Source organism: Neodiprion lecontei, chromosome 7, assembly GCF_021901455.1.
Source record: "Neodiprion lecontei isolate iyNeoLeco1 chromosome 7, iyNeoLeco1.1, whole genome shotgun sequence".
Lineage (NCBI taxonomy): Eukaryota > Metazoa > Arthropoda > Insecta > Hymenoptera > Diprionidae > Neodiprion > Neodiprion lecontei.
The window spans coordinates 21,702,697-21,720,581 of record NC_060266.1 but is presented as its reverse complement, the minus strand read 5'-3'; the positions used below and the strand labels follow the sequence as shown (position 1 = coordinate 21,720,581).

The window sequence follows — 17,885 nt, the reverse complement described above, 5'->3', positions numbered from 1 at the left end:
CACGATAATAATATTTCTTTCACCGATTCGTTGGCATGAAAAAAAAAAAAAAAAAAAACAGAAAAGAAACGAAAGCGTTACGTGGAAAAAAAAAAACGTTGATTTATTTCGTACGGATTGCATAGAATATACTACAGAATTTTATCGTTTCCGTTGAAATTTCCATTGAAAGATGGGCGGTCCGTCGGGTGTCGCAGGTTTGACTTGCTTAGGGTTCGGGACTTTTTTATCCTGTAACGCTCGTTTCACTTCAATTTTCTGCTGCACTATCGACAGTTCTCTCTCGCGGTCGATTCGCTTGTGCAATTCTTTGTAAGCCATGTGTTTCTGCTGTTCCATTTTTGACAGCATCTTTTCATCGATATCCGGTAGCTTCATTTCCCTTAGCTTGGACAGTTTTGGTCTGTTCGTTCGCCTGCCGAGCAGCGTCGCATGAGTGTCCAGCCTCTTGGCCACGTCGAAGGACTTCAATTCGTTCCCATCGTCAGCAAAGAATGTGTGCTTATTTTTGGTCTCGTTAGCCGCGTCGATCATGTGCAGCTGGCTTTGCAGTTTGTCGATTTTTTTCGCCTCGATGTTCCTCTTGTAAGAAACATATCTGATGTCCTGAGTCTCCATAAGTTTTATCTGATCCGGTGTGTGCTCCTCGGTCTTTACCTTCTCTCTGTGAATCCCGTTACGAAGTTTCGCGTTTATCATGTGAAAGTAGAACTCGTCTGGATTCTTGTTCAACGCCCGCTTACGCAGCAGCTTTATCGTCGATTGTTTCTCATGGTAATCCGTAGCCCTTGCTACGTAATCCTTCTTCTTTTCTAGCAGACCCAAGTGCGCTCTGCTTTCCGGCTGGTGACGCTCTCGATGAGTTTTTTGGTTCGCCTTTGCCGCTCTTTTCCATGACGACATTTTTCTTTTTCACCTGGAATTATTCGATTACGTTATTCAAAGTTTGAAGTCGATACATAGATTCGTTCGAAATTCGCAAAACTTCTATATTTTCGATGATAGTAGAAGGGTTAAATTTTTTGTCGATACAGAAAACAAATGTATACAACCATTACTCGTGTATGAGAATAACAGTAGCAAAAATTATGCGGTAGACTTAACCTAAAATTTAAATCTGCTTTGTCAGTAATAATAGCAATAATAATTTTCAATTAGTTCATTTGAATAATTGGTGAGGTTTCGTTTCGTTGTTGATTCAATATTTATATATTATGTTTCACTTTCTGACGTTTTGAAGAAATTAATGTTAGTGAAATAACCTAACCTAACCTCACTTTTCCCAGGTAGATAATTAATCCTCTTACACCAAATGACTCGTATCCCGATTAGTTTCCAGAGAATTATATGCCGACACGTTTTTTTTTATTTCACCTTTTAATTGATAAATATGCTATACAAATGCAATGAGTATAATCGTGTGGAGCATGCGAATGTATTTATACGTTCGAAATATGGTTGACTGAAATTCTTCTTTTACCGTAAAGGGGTGGGGATACAGCTTGGACGGTCTGAAATGATACGTATTTTAAGGATTTTTTTAGAAAGGAAGTGAAAACACTTGGAGAAAATTGACTGAGAGGCATTTATTATTTATAGTTTCAAGAACATTTTAGAAATTTTTCATTGAAATTAATAACAAAATGGTGGTATGGCGCATATAAGTAGCGAACGACTCTGCATTCGAGGGCTTTTGCGGTGGCGCATATCCTGACATTACTGAACCAAAAATTTCATTTTTCTGTCAAAAAATTGTGAAAAAGATTCTGGGATTGAAATTAAAAAATTTAGCCACGAGCTCGCACCGATAAAAAAGTTTTAAAGATTGTGTCAAAATTTCAAGTCGATCGGATATAAATTGATCGAGGAATCTCCGCCACAGGATTGAAAACGTGATCGTTCGTTACTTATACGAGCCATGCAACCATTTTGCTATTAATTTCAATGAGAATATTCTAAAATGTTCTTGAAACTATAAGTAATAAAGCTATCAAACTCAAATTGCCTTTAAGTGTTTTCATTTTCGTACGACAGCGCTTTTGGTCAAAAGTTTGTGTTTAAATTAGCCGCCAAGTCGGGCAGTGAGAATCTGTAACGTTTCCCTTGACCCCCACCAGAGGTGCTAGCCAGCTAGAAATGGCAGTTTCTACTCTATTCCATCATCTTTGATCGGGAACATCATGCACGAAGTTGGTTCTCAGTGACTATTCAGTCGTCAACGACGTGCGAATGTTCGAGCACGCTCGAGACTTTGAGCTCGCGAATGAGAGTGTGTAAATTGATTAGTATTAATAATCTATAATTCACACACTGGTGTGAAGCGAAGGAAGAAGAGGGCGAGTTTAGGAAATTAATTGTGTCTCGTGTTGTGGGCTGTGTAAAAAAAATAAGTGCGACGTTGACACCGTGAATTTTATTTTGACGCGGGATTATAAGTGTCTATATTTAGACGAATACATTTTTACCTTCTCGCTGAAACTGATTTTTTGCCTACTCAATTTTCCTTCTCCTTCTTTTATTCGAACGGAGAACCAGACACGCAGGTATTACGTAGTTCGCTTGCCAATAATAATCTGGACTCTTCTATCTCGGTTCTTCGTTCAAGTTATTTTTTTCTCTTTCTTCCCTCTGGCATATTCCCTTAGTCTTCTCTGGTATTCTGTTTGCGCGTGTCGAGTAAATATTGCGAGAGACGTCGGTGACACGTTCCTACGCAAAAGCCAGACGGCTTACGTAAAAAATAAAAAAAATGAAAAAAAAATAAAAAAAAAAGAACCGAGAAGTAATTGGTGTTGAAAATTGTTTACTCGAATTTATTGCCAATTGGCTAATTTAACCCGAGCTCGATACGCTCCATTTAACACAGTTATACTTACGCTCTTCTGAGCGCGCGCTCCGACGAAACAATTGGAATATCTGCACGCGTTTGTTTGCAAAAATTGATCAAATAAAAGAAAAAGAAGAAGAAAAAAAAAGAACCTCGTTCAACTTCGACGAATGTATAAAAATAACTATTTAGCGATTCTTCTTTCTAGGTTATACATAGACGACAATTGATGCTCGCCGTTTGTTGGCACTTTGTTTAATTCAAATAACGTGTCAATATGGTATTTGAATCGAAGATCAGCAAATTCTCCGCAAGGTATTTGACACAAGGTAGATAAATTAGGATTCTATTATAAAAAATATCAAGGAACCATGAAATAATCGATATTCACTTGTTCCAGGCGCTGATTTTTTAATCTCACCTCAACCTCGACTATTCGTTAACAGTGCCGTGAGCTGCGGCAGCAGAGATTCCCGCATAATCACAGTTGCCAACCCGTGAATAACAAGAATATTTCGCTCGTATTAGCATGACAGCGTGAGGCGAGCGATAAGAAACGCCGCAATCTTCTCAGAGAAGATATTTAGCGCTTCACCTGAGCCGTTCCAAATTCACCATTCATTTCCCGGGGATGATCGACAAGAACAAGCCTATCCGAGTAGTAAGTAGATGGGTATAATTGATAAAAACAAAGGAAAATGTGCGTGCTCAATTAGCTGTATTAATTTTAGTTCTCATCATCGTGTAGAAAAACCAAACCCCAGAGTTCGCTTTTTAGTACCGCACCTGCTTACTTGTACCTAAATTTGCTGTATTAACACAGCAGAGAATAATTAACAAAATATAGCTTGTGCTGTTTATATATTGCATTAAAGTGCATTGAAAATATAAAAAGTGATATATCCATATAATCTAAATTTTGTTTTTGAGTTAAAAAAAAAAATTGTGTAATTTTTTTTTTTTTTTATTTTCATCGATCGATTGATCTTTGGTTACAAAAAACTTAGGTATTATGTACGTATCATATACATATTCACGTATGCACCTATAATTTTTTCTCGTAATTATCAGTTCCTTGTATATGCTCTTACTTGGGTATTTTCATTATCTTTTGAAAGTCAACCGTAAATTAACTCTTATCTAATGTTAATTTTTCTTATCTATAATGCGCGTTCTTTCTTCCGCGGTATTCTTGGCATTCATTTGTTTGACACTTACTTAGTTATGTAATAAACTTTTTAAATAATCAGGTCTATCGCAGGAGTACTTGTGGAGAATGATAAAACTGATCAGATATGGCAGTGAAAGAGGCGATCGAGTACGGAGAGTAATTTGGACGAGTATATGTCTGTCTGGAAATTTGAATTTGAATTTTAATTACTGTTTAACTGGCCTGCGTAATTCATGTGCAGGGTGATGTTGAAAAAATGATATTTTGAGTCTTCCTTTCTTTTTTCACCTTATGTTTTTTTAGTTTACGGATCACTTAGGCTTAATGTGATTGAAAATACCACCTGATATCGCGCGAAGATGGCCATCGGCAATGTGATTTGCGGAGCAAACACTCCAAAAGTGAAACGAAAGAAGGTCAAGGTAGAGTTAACCAAGTCTTGTCAATTTCTCTCTTCTTATCAGAGATACACGGTGTATGACAGAATTGAGCGCTGTATATGAACTATGATCACATTTACGTGTGAAATTTTTTATCCTTGATTAACAGAATTTAGTATTCATTAACAATTTGTGCTTTGCGCTCATGTCTTACCAGCAGTAAAATTAGTGTCCATGTTTCCAAAGAAACTCATAGAACTAGTTTTTTTTTTGGAAAAGCTTTACTCCATAGTGACTAACTTGAATAATAAATAGTGAATAATATATCAACGTTCTCATTGTGATTTATTTATATTTTTATTTGAAAATATACCATGATCAAATTCATTTCATTCGATCGTTCGATATTATTACCTTAAATGTGTGCAATTTGTATTTGTACAGTATTCGTGGTCCTGATGAAAAAAAAAAATATACATATAGGTATAAATACCATAGTTGAAATTTATTGAGATGTGAACAGTACAATTTTCAATTACAGACAACAGCGCGGAGTTGGATAGAAGCTACTTTTCAAAAGAGGGAATGCGCAAAATTTATTCCTAGTCCTCGAGATGAGCACAGGTGAGTAGGGTGGGATTAGGTGGCATGAATCTGTTAATATTTACAGCCTCGATCTACAAATCATATAAATTTATGGATGGGCTATTCATTATCAGGAATAAATTTATTGATGATTTAACAACCTGTAACTGCTATATGTGAAACTTTATGGTGCGCAAGCAGCTATATATGAAGTATTGGAATCTTAGGGGCAGCTAATGGCATGTGTGCTTATTGAAATAATACTGAAATAAATTTCATCATTAGTGGTAAAGTGAAAATCTGTTGATAGTATCGGCAATTGGTATACTTTGGATTCTAAGCGGTATCGTTGAGGTATCGAAAGTATGAAAATGGAGATGGATTATATTATTTTCATTCAGTTTAATTTTTATACGTATTATAGGCTTTCTTATCTCTGACGCAGAATGGTAAAATTGGATAAAGTCTTAACAATTAACACTGGTCAAATAAGGCTTGGTATAGTAAATAAGTTTGCTGCTATTAGCTTTGCGTGTGCATTTTGTGTTTATTTTCAAATTCATCAATCAAAATCATGCTTTTTATACTCATTATTTCAGTTAGATTAACTCAGTTATATGCATATTATATATATATATATATATATATATATAAATGAAATAAAAATATATATATATATATATATATATATATATATATATATATATATATATATATATATACATACATATATATATATATATATATATATATATATATATATATATATATATATATATATATATATATACATATATATACATATATTTTTGTTTTTTCTTTTGCAACAAGGTGACTTAAGGTGGAGCGCATCAGATGTATAGTATTCTAAATTTATTCCCGGACAATTCGAGTCCACTATTATTTGCCACTATTAAAACGGATTTCTTTTCTCTTATCACTACGTTTGGCAAATAAAAAATTGCTCTCACTTTTCATCTTCGTTCATTCATTTCAGTTTAATTTATTTTTCCTTGTTTCATTGCGTGTTTAGGTTGAAAGAAGTAGAGGGAGATAAGGGTGCTGAGTACGACGTAATCACAACAGCCAGGTGAGAATTATCTAGAATGCTCCGTCCCATGTTGTACAAAATTGTAAGATTGAGTTCTTGCTGTCAGAGACGTGACAGAGAACTGTTAAAAAAAAACAAAATAAAACTGTATAATATCAGATCGGACATCATCCGCACGCTCTACTAAACCCTTGCGCCTTGACGAAATTAATCATTGTTGTGTCCTATCAATCCGAGCAATAGATACATTGAAGAAGACATTTATTTATTTAATTTTTTGTTTTTTCTGTTTGCTTGGATGTGGCGCCTAGTAAGTGTGTTATACTGCTTGCTATTCGAAGTTCGATTATACAATGCTGGTAACAATGTGTAGTACAGATGCAGCCTGCAGATCGTCCATGCGTTCCGAGGTCTTCTTGTTGATATTATTTCTTACAGTTTCCTCATCGGAAGTACGATACGTTATGACTATGCAGATTATTGGATATATTGATGTAATACTTTTTGCAGTGTAATTTCATATTTTTTTTTTTGCAGAAAAAACTGTACGATCCTTGAGAGGCTTGTTCCAGAGCTTTTAATTAAATTATTATTTCCCTGACGGTTTTCCTTGAGAATTTACTCAGCCTTTTTTGTCCCATGCTATTTCAGATGCTGCTGCGGGCATTCCTTCACATTTCACTGCGGAACTGGCGCCGATGTTCAAACTCATTCCACCGCTGGCGCCAGCGCTGCTACCGGAGATAAGAAAATTGATCATGAACGAGAGGTTTGGACTCCGGGTAAAAATACTCGAATTAGCCCGACCGATGCATATGGCACGATTGAGTTTCAGGGTGGACCTCATCCAACCAAAGCGCAGGTGAATAGAAAAATTTTAGGAGATGCCTTCTTTAGGACATCGGTATCGATAAAACTCTAACTCAAGATTGTCTATCCAATGCTCAGTATGTCAGGCTCGCATACGATACTCGACCAGAGCCTATTGTTCAACTACTGAGGCACGAATGGAACCTCGATTTACCAAAGTTATTGATCACCGTTCATGGTGGGAGATCGAATTTCGAGCTACAGCCAAGCTTGAAGAAAGTCCTTAGAAAAGGCCTTTTAAAAGCAGCAAAAACAACGGGTGCTTGGATCTTTACGGGCGGAACAAATACCGGTAAGTCAAGAATTCTCTGGCGCAAATATAGATTCGATGACGTTTTTGGCCCTATTTTCAGGTGTAACACGACAGGTTGGCGATGCTCTGCTTTTGGAGCGTTCAAATCAGAGACAGGGGAGAGTCGTCAGTATCGGTATTGCGCCTTGGGGGATACTAGAGAATGGACACGAACTGGTCGGTCGGGGACGCGACGTTCCTTATCACGCCATTGCATCTCCAAGGTATTTGAAACACAGTGTTATTATTTTCTCTCGTCAACTAGGAACGGTATGAATAAAGTTCAGTTGATTTTTACAGGTCCAAATACGCTGTACTGAACAGCAGGCATGCATATTTTCTTTTGGTTGATAATGGAACTGGAGGGAGATATGGAGCTGAAATAATGCTGCGAAGGAAGCTTGAAAAATACATATCAAATCAGAAACTTCAGCCATGTAAGGTTACCAGTTATTATTGTTGTTTCAGAACCGATTGAATGAAATCGTCGATCAATTCTTCATGAGTTGTTGCGTATTTTTAGACACGCATAGTAGCATTCCCGTTGTGGCACTTGTAATCGAAGGAGGAACAAACACTATCCGAGCAGTTCTTGAATACGTTACAGATGAACCGCCAGTCCCTGTCGTTGTTTGCGATGGTTCAGGTCGGGCAGCCGACCTCATTGCTTTCATGCACAAGTAAAACAACAATCATTGAGTTTAATTACCGAATCTCTTGCCTCATAAAGTACTGCCTGTATTGTTATTTTTTCAATTGCTTTCGTAAATATTGCCAAAAATCATTATGGTATTAGTTCTGTGCGATAATTTTTTCCGTTTTATTTACGAGTTCCCTTTTGTAGAATGTAGCTGTGAATAAAAATTATTATCCTAAAGGTATGCGACAGAGAGTGAAACAGAGGGTGACGGCTTGCCAGACGGGATGCGTCTACATTTGTTAGGCACTATTAGGCACACCTTTGAAGTTTCTACCGAACAGGCGGAACAACTCTACTTAGAGCTACTTCAGTGCACACGTAACAAAAACCTTGTGCGTCTTTATTATAACTCTTGTTATTCTACAATAGATTTGCTAACTCCTTTTCTGTTCTCCAGATTACAGTATTCAGAATTACGCACGACCGGCCTCAAGAACTTGACCAAACAATCCTCACAGCCTTATTTAAATCGCAGCAGCTCTCGCCAGCTGAACAATTATCACTGGCTCTGACTTGGAACAGAGTAGATATAGCTCGTAGCGAAATATTTGTATACGGACAAGAATGGCCGCCCGGAGCACTCGAACAATCCATGATGCAGGCTCTACAGCACGACCGAATTGATTTTGTAAAACTTTTGCTCGAGAATGGTGTTTCAATGCGTAAATTTCTCTCCATACCTCGTCTCGAAGATCTCTACAACACAGTGAGTAAAATCACTTATCAAACTCATAGTCTGGCTACTGTTCAATACATCTTCACCAAATAATTTCGCTTTCTTTTTTTCTGAAAAAATTTACCAGAAAGAAGGGCCATCCAACACTCTTGGCTACATTTTGAGGGACGTGAGACCACACATACCGCGTGGATATATTTATACTCTGCACGACATCGGTCTTGTGATTAATAAGCTGATGGGTGGAGCTTATCGGGCTCAATACACTCGGCGAAAATTTAGAGCGGTTTATTCTCGAGTTATGAAGAAGTCTGGTGGACACGCGCATCACGCTCATGCCCATCGTACCAATAGTGCAACGAGTTTTGCTGGTCGATGTTACTCGGTTAGCGGCGCTGCTGGAAAAACTGATAGTTTGACGATGACTCTGCTGGCCGAGACGCTGCCAGGGGACAGAGACACACCGCTCTTCGATTTTCCGTTCAACGAACTGCTGATATGGGCTGTACTAACGAAACGTCAACAAATGGCGCTTCTTATGTGGCAACACGGGGAGGAAGCATTGGCCAAAGCGCTGGTAGCTCTAAAACTTTATAAGGCAATGGCGCACGAAGCTGCCGAAGACGATCTTGAGACAGAGATTTACGACGAACTGCGTAGTTACGGCAAGGAATTTGAAACTATCGGTGAGTGTCCACAGAGTTTTATGAAGCGTTTATTGATTAATGTTGAATTGGCAATTAATGAATGTGTTCGATGTCGTTTTGCATTATTCATTTCATGTGAATTAAATGTTTAGCCTTAGAGCTTCTGGATTTTTGTTATCGACAAGACGACGATCAAACTCAACAGTTGCTAACGTCAGAGCTTCAGAATTGGTCAGGTCAGACGTGTTTGTCACTTGCTGTAACTGCGAACCATCGTCCTCTTCTAGCACATCCTTGCAGTCAAATTATTCTCGCTGACCTCTGGATGGGTGGCCTACGAACACGTAAAAATACGAATCTCAAGGTCAACCTTGTTATCTAGTATATGATGAAGTTACTTTACACCTATTAGTACCTAATTGTGAACTTATCATAATATCATTTCAACAATTTATGGTACAATTTATTTTGTTATAAAATATCAGTTTTTTTTTTTTTTTTTTCCGCAATAACTCTGCTTTTGATTACACCGACAGTTAATCGACAAGGAAGGGGTAAATTGCATGCCACCACTACGTTTTGCTTTTTGTTTTTATGATTTCTTAGCCTTGATGTTTAATAGTTGTTACTTGGTACCACCGTAAGTCCTTCTATGTAGTTTCACTTTCACTTTTGACTCGATCATCTCAATGCTTTGTCCGAACTGTAGGTAGTACTTGGCCTGCTGTGTCCGCCATACATAACACGGCTGGAATTCAAAAGTCGAGAAGAGCTGCAGCTTATGCCACAGACACAGGAGGAACATTTAATTGCTCTTGAGGACGAAGATGAAGACAGTGACTACGAGCAAGGTGTCACTCCCACATTAGCGTCGGCTCCGGCACACCCCGAAGTCGAGGTAACATATCGTTTTTCTCAATTTTATAAGTTTTACGAGTTTTCACGTTAGTATTTACTAATACAATAAACACACTAGGTATTATTGGTTTTTATTTTTTTCCTTGTGAAGTTTAAAAGCCAGTGCGAGGCGTTCCGCTAAACATATATGGTCGATTTCTAAGTAAATTCTTGGTCCGATCTTGAAACGTCATTCCAGTGGCTGGTAAACTTTGCGAGGAGAAATCAGTTTTCAAGTGCTAACATATCCCGAATTATTATTGCTAATCAATCACAACCTTTTCTTTGCGTTTGAACTATCTGTCAAGACAACGATTAATGAAAAGCCGTAATGATATTTTGCATCTGATTGTTATCGGTGCTTGTATTCCATATTTTTTTAGAAACGTCCACGTAGCAGCTTGAGTATTCGCAGCAAATCCTCTTGCAGTCAGCAAGGCATCAAGGTACAACAGTGTCGAGGAAATCGAGATCAATCAGTGATCGCTATCTTCCATTTTTATATAATGCTTGAATTGTCATGTGACGTCCTTGTCACCCACTAAGAAATTCTTCAAATACTGTTGATTGTTCTTTCTTCCGTTTTGTCCCCGGTCAATGTCGTTTTTCTTTGTAGCAGCTTTGGTTGCGTTTACATAACACAACAATTTATTATACGCTCTTATATTATATGCCTGTTGTAATCGTTAGATGTACGTATTTCATTTTCCAGGTTCAATTATCTCTGCTTTCTTACTACTGCGAAAATCCTTCCATCACTTTTTCTCAGTACCGTCGAGAAATTGTTACAGTTGCCTATGTATCTACTTTCACTTCTGTAATAGCCACCATCTTTCGCTCGCTACGCACTGAACAATGTTAACATTGCTTTAATTACCTGATCGGTTTTTCGCAGGCACTAATTTCCACTGAAAATGGAACAATAACTGCAAAAGACACAATCGTTCGAGAGAATGGTAAAGTTATAACAGATCACGATGATTGCAGTCCCAGATTTGTTCACTCCTTGCCCGAATACTATGATATAAAAACAAACCGACCCTTACGTCTGAAAAAGAAGCTCTACGAATTTTATACAGCTCCTATTACCAAATTTTGGGCAAGTTCGGTAAGTACTTGAAACATAATTACACGTATTCTGTTTTATTTATTTGACAAATGGATAGCGGGTACAAAATTCGTACGTTTCAGATTGCGTACATAGTATTCTTGGTGCTATTCTCATACTGCATTCTTGTGAAAATGGGTCACATGCCTGCCTGGGCTGAAATATACTCCATTGCCTACATTTGCACACTCGGCTGTGAAAAAGTTCGGCAGATAGTGTCTTCCGAGCCAGCAACTTTATCCCATAAGTTCAGTGTCTGGGCATGGAATATGTGGAACCCGTGCGACGCCGCTGCCATTCTATTTTTTCAAATTGGTCTCATTCTACGGTTGAGAATGCCCACTATGGAAGTAGGGCGTGTTATTTATTGTGTGGATTGTATATATTGGTACCTGCGAATTCTCAACATTCTCGGAGTCAACAAGTACTTAGGTATCGGGGTTTAGAATAGAAATTTTGGAAATAATTCGTTGTCTCGTTCCTTAACTTAATCATTTTAATGACTTTGCATTGCAGGTCCTTTGGTTACAATGATGGGAAAGATGGTGAAGAATATGATATACTTTGTTGTACTGTTGCTAGTTGTACTGATGAGCTTTGGCGTAGCCAGACAAGCTATTCTTAATCCTAATAGTGAACCCAAGTGGCGAATTTTGCGAGATGTAAGTCTGCCACATTGTTACTTCCTTTTCAATTATCATCACCATTTGTCGATTGATCGTTGGATTCATGTATTGACTTATCAACAGATATTTATGGAGCCGTATTTCATGCTTTACGGTGAAGTGTACGCGGACAATATAGATCCAGACTGCGGAAATGACCCGGGACAGGATCCGTGCCTTCTGGGAAGGTGGATAACACCCGCTGCCATGTCCGTCTACCTTCTCGTGGCCAATATTCTCTTGATCAATCTCCTGATAGCAGTATTCAACAACATATTCAACGAAGTGAACGCTGTCGCCCACCAAGTATGGATGTTCCAACGTTTCACCGTCGTCATGGAGTACGAACAGAAACCGGTTCTCCCTCCACCACTGATTATAGTTTCGCACATCTATTTGCTCATTAAATACATCATCAGATGCGTCAGGCAAGGCGAGATGCGTTCCACAGAAGCATATGACAATGGGCTGAAACTCTTTCTCGAGGAGGATGATATGGAACGATTATACGACTTTGAGGAGGATTGCGTCGAGGGATATTTCAGGGAACAAGAACTCAAACTACAGATGTCGACAGACGAGCGAGTGAAAGTAACAACCGAACGCGTGGAGCACATGCATCAGAAAATCGAGGACATCGACAAGAAGGAGAACAGTAGGAACGTTTCCTTGCAGGTAAGAATTTAGCATTGGTAGCATTGCTAATTGAAAATTCGTTCTCAACGTTAAAATCTAACATATTTTCTTTTCAGGCTGTAGAATTTAAGATGCGAAAATTGGAGGAGCTGAACGAACAGACGTTGGCTCATTTAGGAGTAATACATCGTTTCATGGCGACTCATACGTCGAATTTAGATCTACCGCGGTTCGACCCAACCACAGAACCACGTCCCAGACGAGCTTCTGAGAGATCGGAGGCCGCTTCCGAGTCGGACTTGATCACACAATCGCCTCTGCTTCACACCCGACGCCGCAAACTCTTGAAATCATTAACGGACGCAACCTTCTTCCCAACAACAACAACGCCATTGGAGGACGATGTACCTTTGCGAGCTACGATTCTTAGCTCGCTGGACAATCTGAGTAAGAACGATTCGTCGAACAACAGTGACGAACCAGCGTCTCAGGAGGTTTTCAAAACCTCGGAAAGTAGAGAGAGCAACGTTAGCGAGGGGAATGCAAAACCAGAGAAAGAAATTAACGATCATTATAAAAGGTCGGGCAGTGTTGACGTCACATCGACTTCGGCGTTCGAGGCGAGACGCGATTCCTCGGGTCATCCTCCGTCGGTGAGGCAATCGAGCCGCACGCTCTCTGAGCCGGATAATCTTCTCGCTCCTCCTATGAGCGGTGCGCAAAGAGGAGTGACGTGGGCCGAGCCGAAGGTAGCTGTGATACCGAGCTCTGCAGGGAGTAACAACGCCTCGTCTAATCAGAGGTCGGTTCTTCTCGCAATGCGGTCCGAGTACACCAGCATCACCGACGAGCTCGAAAGTTACTGCGGGCTGTTGAGTCCCCCCAGAACTCCGCCTGTCTCGCCTCCTCCTCGTCGAGGAAGATACGCGTCGGAGATGTCAAACCCCGAGATGGCTCTGCACATTGAGAAGGAGCATCTACGCGACGCCGAGGAGTGCGACTATCAACTTATGGAGGGACTTATACATCGGCGATACATGCACGATACGGACATAGCGGAGGATGCAGAATCCGATGACAACGAGGACAGCGCCTTCTTCCTGACTGTACACAACGAACGGCGACAGCTTAGACGGGCCTCCGCCATCGAAGATGAAACCTTCAAATCCCGACCCACCATCAGCGTCACCAAAGAAATCGAACAGACTCTAGCTCGACCTCCTATTCGAGAGAGTGATAATGATCTACCCGCCGATCATGGCCTCAGCACATGTCCTGCTCCGGCGTCTGAGACGATGTGTTGATTTGTGCCATCATTTTTTTCAGTCAGTCGCGGATAGCTTAGTACATGATTTTTGGCTCGTGCCTTAGTTATTCGCAGTCATTTGTCGGTGGCCTCATTGATTTTTTTAACTGGTATTTCAAATGGAATATTCTCTACGATTCATCTTCCAGTATTCCACATTGTGACGTACATAATGCGCGCGCGCACACGCGCGCACACACACACACACACACAGATCTTCCGTTGTGCTTTTATAATCGACTGTATCTTACAGATTCTTATGAAGTCTGTATGTTTGCTATACATATCTTTTTTACTTCTATTCTGTAAAATTTAGAAATTGTGATACATGTTTTAGTATACACTTAGTGTAGCCGGCAATATCATCTTATACACATACGGCAAGTTCGATACTTGATAAGAATATTTTGTAATCAATTCAGCTTTGGAAGATACCACGCATCTGAGTAATAGTCATTTATTCGCTGCAGTAGCAAAAATACTCTGAAACACAACCTTTCGCTGGAAACGGAAGTTGGAATAAATATGAATTGTTACTCGATACTGTATAGTATCTAGTATATACATGCTTAACGATCCTTTAGCCACCGTTTGATTAGGTGAATATATTTCATTAGATTTGCGATTGCTATGCAGGTAATTTGATAATTAAAATTATTCTCATCGTGTATTTTGCAATCTGTAGGTAATTAGTTTAGATTAGATCTCAAAAGAGAACATTTTGTTGGATATTTGTCTGCGGTGCGTTTTCTAGGTATGACTTCGTGAATCGATCCTATTCTATGGTTCACGATAGTGTTTTTCTCCTTTCTTTGCGTAGCCTCATAAAGCAAAAACGTCTAGTTTACCCACGATAGTCATTGCTTCCAATAAATTGTCCTCTTACAGATGTAGTGAACACGGTTTTTTTGTAAAAACTTGGTGATTTAAATTTAATATTTCTTCACGTTTATATGAGATGAAAATACGTATATGTATACATATATCTACAATTTCCATGTGTATTATGAATACCTTTACATGTACGAGCGTAATTTTTTTACGCTCAATCTTAACTATATATGTACTTCAATAGAGCTTATTAGCTTATTGTAGTATTAGTAAATTCTATCGAAGATTTGATTGAAGAATTTGTAACGATTAATTATTAACAATCGGAATTTGTACATAATAATAATAATATCAAGAATGATAATAACAGAGAGATAGAGAAAGAGAGAGCGAGAGAAAGAGCTGAAAATAATGAATGTTATAGGTTTTGGAAATTAATCGACTAATATCGTGTGTCACCTACGACTTGTAATTCGTACATACCTACATCCTCCATGCGTCGGAAGCTTATCAGCTTTGTAATTGAGAATTTCACTCGCAATTCAAAGCTCCAAGCTTATGCAAGTACACACTGTAATATTGCTCAAAGAAAAAAAAAAAAAAAAAAATAACCAAGAACATATGAAAACAAATACAACATAATAATAATATTAGTTGTGAAATGAAAGTTGAAAAAAAAAATATATATATATATATATATATACATATATATCGCAATCGTTGGATCGCACTTCTATTACTGAAACACGTAATATTTTATATAATTATGTTGACAATTATGATTTACTTTGTTCGGTATTTCATTAGCTAATTTTTGTTCATTTATTTATTTATTTTTTTCCAAACAGTCAAATTTATATACCGCGAGATTTTTCGACTAGTCACAAATGTAGGCAATAATACGAAACTATTTAGAAAATTTTTTATATGGAGATTCTTTTATCAGCTGGACCACTTCTCCATTTATCTCTCAAACATTTCTCGTTATTTGTGTGTTTTTAGTACAAGTTTAAAATAAACCATTCGATTTTTGCTCCAAATTTTTAACCCAACGTTCTCAAAAATTCGCGACAATTAGGACTCGATGAAAATTTTTTAGAACAGCAGTACGAATAGTTTCATAATAAAATTACCGAAGTAAAATTACAGTGGTAAAAAATATATTTTCAGTTATCTAGTTTTCCTGAGATTTGACATTTATACCATGACTTAATTCCAAATCTCTACATAATGGTGCTGTATAAGTTTTTTTATTTTTTTTTTTTTTTTGTTGATTTTGGTAGCGTTTCGGAAAATTGAATAAGTTCCGGGAAAAATTTTGAGTACAATGATTTGTAGAAAAAAAAAAAAAAATTGTTGTTAAGCATAATTATTTCCAAGCAAATGACAGTGGAAACAAAAAAAAAAATCATATCCAAGAAGTACATGGAAAAATTGGTCCAGTTTACAGAGAACATCCGTATTTTAATAAAAAGTTACCATATCAAGGTTACCTAGCCTAGCTCATAATATTGCAATAACTTCAGTTAAATCGTCAAACTATGATACGATTAATAATTGTGGTAAGGCGATATAATAATATAGTGTGATAGGATTTTTATCTTTGGTCAAATAGGTGGATTAAAAGCTTATTTTTCCTATTTCCGTGTGACAATATAGCAACATGTATTTTTTCTAAAACATGAGATTATGAAACAAAAAGACACACAAAAGAAGAAAAAAAAAAAAAAGAAAAGAAACTGTATAGAAAAGAAATAAAGCGGAGAATTAATTATATTTACGCATATTTAATCAATCATATTTTGCGCTATCTGCAGCAATAATTAAGATACGTTATTATCATATCGTCGAGATGACATCGTAAGTGATTAAAGCGAGACAATAATTATATCTGTATGTATACATTTGCGTATATTTTGAAAATAATGCTGAAAACATGAGTTCGTATTTTACTTTTTTAATATTGTAATTATATTGTGTACCGTTTACAGATATATACATGTAACGATCGGTTACCTGTATTTGTTATATAAACTATAATAATGAAATCACTTTTCAATGGCTATGCATAAAACGTAAGTAAGACAATTATTGCTATACAGTAGTAACTGTATCGTTACACGTACATTATACAACGATTTACGCGCTTTTATTCAACGATATATTTAATTTATGCACATCAGTATATGTGTAATGATTCCTTCCTAGAGTTCACCGCGATGTATTTCAATATTGATAACATACTGTATACATATGTAGAGATTCAGAAGTAAATTTTCAAACTGTATGTGCTTAATGACGCAATTAACGTTTAAGATAAACAAATTGGCAATCTTGTTAACATATGACTATATATACACACACACCTATACACATATACACTAGTGTAAAATTTCTATAAAATTATTATCCCAAAGTGATAATCAAACGCACGCATATATTCGCATCTAAGGCTATTCTAGGTATGCTATATCTTGTGTACATATTTGTATTGTGATATACCGGGGCAATCTCTTGAAATTTGAAAATCAACTGCGCATGCGCGAGTTTTATCCGCAGTTCGTGCAGGTTGGCCAACCCGAGTTTTCACCTGCCAAACTGTTTCTAGCGTATCTGATGTAGTTTATACGAAATTTCGAGGTTAGAATCTCAAATAATTGAGGCAGCGACTCGGAAAGGTTTCGGAAGCATTTGTTATCGGGTCGGAAATTTGATTATTCGAAGAACGATCGGAATTTAATGCTTATGCTCTTTGAAAATTCAAACGTACACATTTTGTGTACGTTGGCCCGCCTGCATGGCAAACAAACATAACGCTGCGGGAAGACTTCGCCGACCAATGAGATTGAATTATTTGGCGCGTGCGCGGTTGGTTTTCAAGTTTCAAGAGATTGTCCCGGTACGTATATGCCGCGGTGCGTTTTGTCAGCCAGCAAATGAAAATTCTACTGCCTACTTTATTATAACACATACTATATTATGTATTATAGATTTATTGTTAACATGAGCCGTAATTATCGAACGTCGAGAAGCAACGATATATATTGCGCATAATATGCACATTTATACGTTAAATTCATTCTTTGTGGTAACGTTGAAATTCGTACACCTTATACACAACTCATTGAAGCATACACGTCGAATTATTTTCGTTCAAATCAGATCATTTTTCAAAATCAACAACGGTAAGTTCGATTCTTTCGAAATTGATTTTTTTTTTTTTTTTTTTTTAAACGACAGATT

At 37.5% G+C, this 17,885-nt stretch overlaps 2 protein-coding genes across 15 annotated transcripts; one reads left to right on the top strand and one right to left on the bottom strand.

Annotated features, from left to right (window-relative positions):
* Nucleotides 1-43: 43 nt before the first annotated feature.
* Nucleotides 44-1,500, bottom strand: LOC107218936 (probable U3 small nucleolar RNA-associated protein 11). Of its 5 annotated transcripts, none has more exons than XM_046745287.1 (2): nucleotides 1,481-1,500; nucleotides 44-916 (listed from the first exon to the last, which is right to left on the bottom strand). In XM_046745287.1, exon 2 carries the CDS (start codon nucleotides 901-903, stop codon nucleotides 142-144), a length of 762 nt encoding a protein of 253 aa, XP_046601243.1. In that variant the 5' UTR covers nucleotides 904-916; nucleotides 1,481-1,500; the 3' UTR covers nucleotides 44-141. The 5 variants fall into 5 exon arrangements, with proteins under 5 accessions (XP_046601243.1, XP_046601240.1, XP_015512464.2 ...); XM_046745284.1 differs by lacking the exon at nucleotides 1,481-1,500 and adding an exon at nucleotides 1,268-1,468; XM_015656978.2 differs by lacking the exon at nucleotides 1,481-1,500 and adding an exon at nucleotides 1,273-1,468.
* Nucleotides 1,501-2,182: 682 nt separating this feature from the next.
* On the top strand, nucleotides 2,183-16,404 carry LOC107218945 (transient receptor potential cation channel trpm). Of its 10 annotated transcripts, none has more exons than XM_046746224.1 (22): nucleotides 2,183-2,269; nucleotides 3,036-3,156; nucleotides 3,228-3,488; nucleotides 4,302-4,420; nucleotides 4,920-5,002; nucleotides 5,997-6,053; nucleotides 6,666-6,876; nucleotides 6,963-7,176; nucleotides 7,238-7,400; nucleotides 7,477-7,613; nucleotides 7,700-7,856; nucleotides 8,055-8,208; nucleotides 8,274-8,582; nucleotides 8,680-9,238; nucleotides 9,352-9,563; nucleotides 9,909-10,097; nucleotides 10,480-10,542; nucleotides 10,992-11,204; nucleotides 11,288-11,636; nucleotides 11,721-11,866; nucleotides 11,954-12,544; nucleotides 12,622-16,404. In XM_046746224.1, the coding sequence occupies exons 4-22, from the start codon at nucleotides 4,358-4,360 to the stop codon at nucleotides 13,807-13,809; spliced, it is 5,058 nt and encodes a 1,685-aa protein (XP_046602180.1). In that variant the 5' UTR covers nucleotides 2,183-2,269; nucleotides 3,036-3,156; nucleotides 3,228-3,488; nucleotides 4,302-4,357; the 3' UTR covers nucleotides 13,810-16,404. The 10 variants fall into 10 exon arrangements, with proteins under 10 accessions (XP_046602180.1, XP_015512476.1, XP_046602181.1 ...); XM_046746225.1 differs by having other exon boundaries at nucleotides 2,199-2,543; nucleotides 3,036-3,142; XM_046746222.1 differs by having other exon boundaries at nucleotides 2,199-2,543.
* Nucleotides 16,405-17,885: the final 1,481 nt, after the last annotated feature.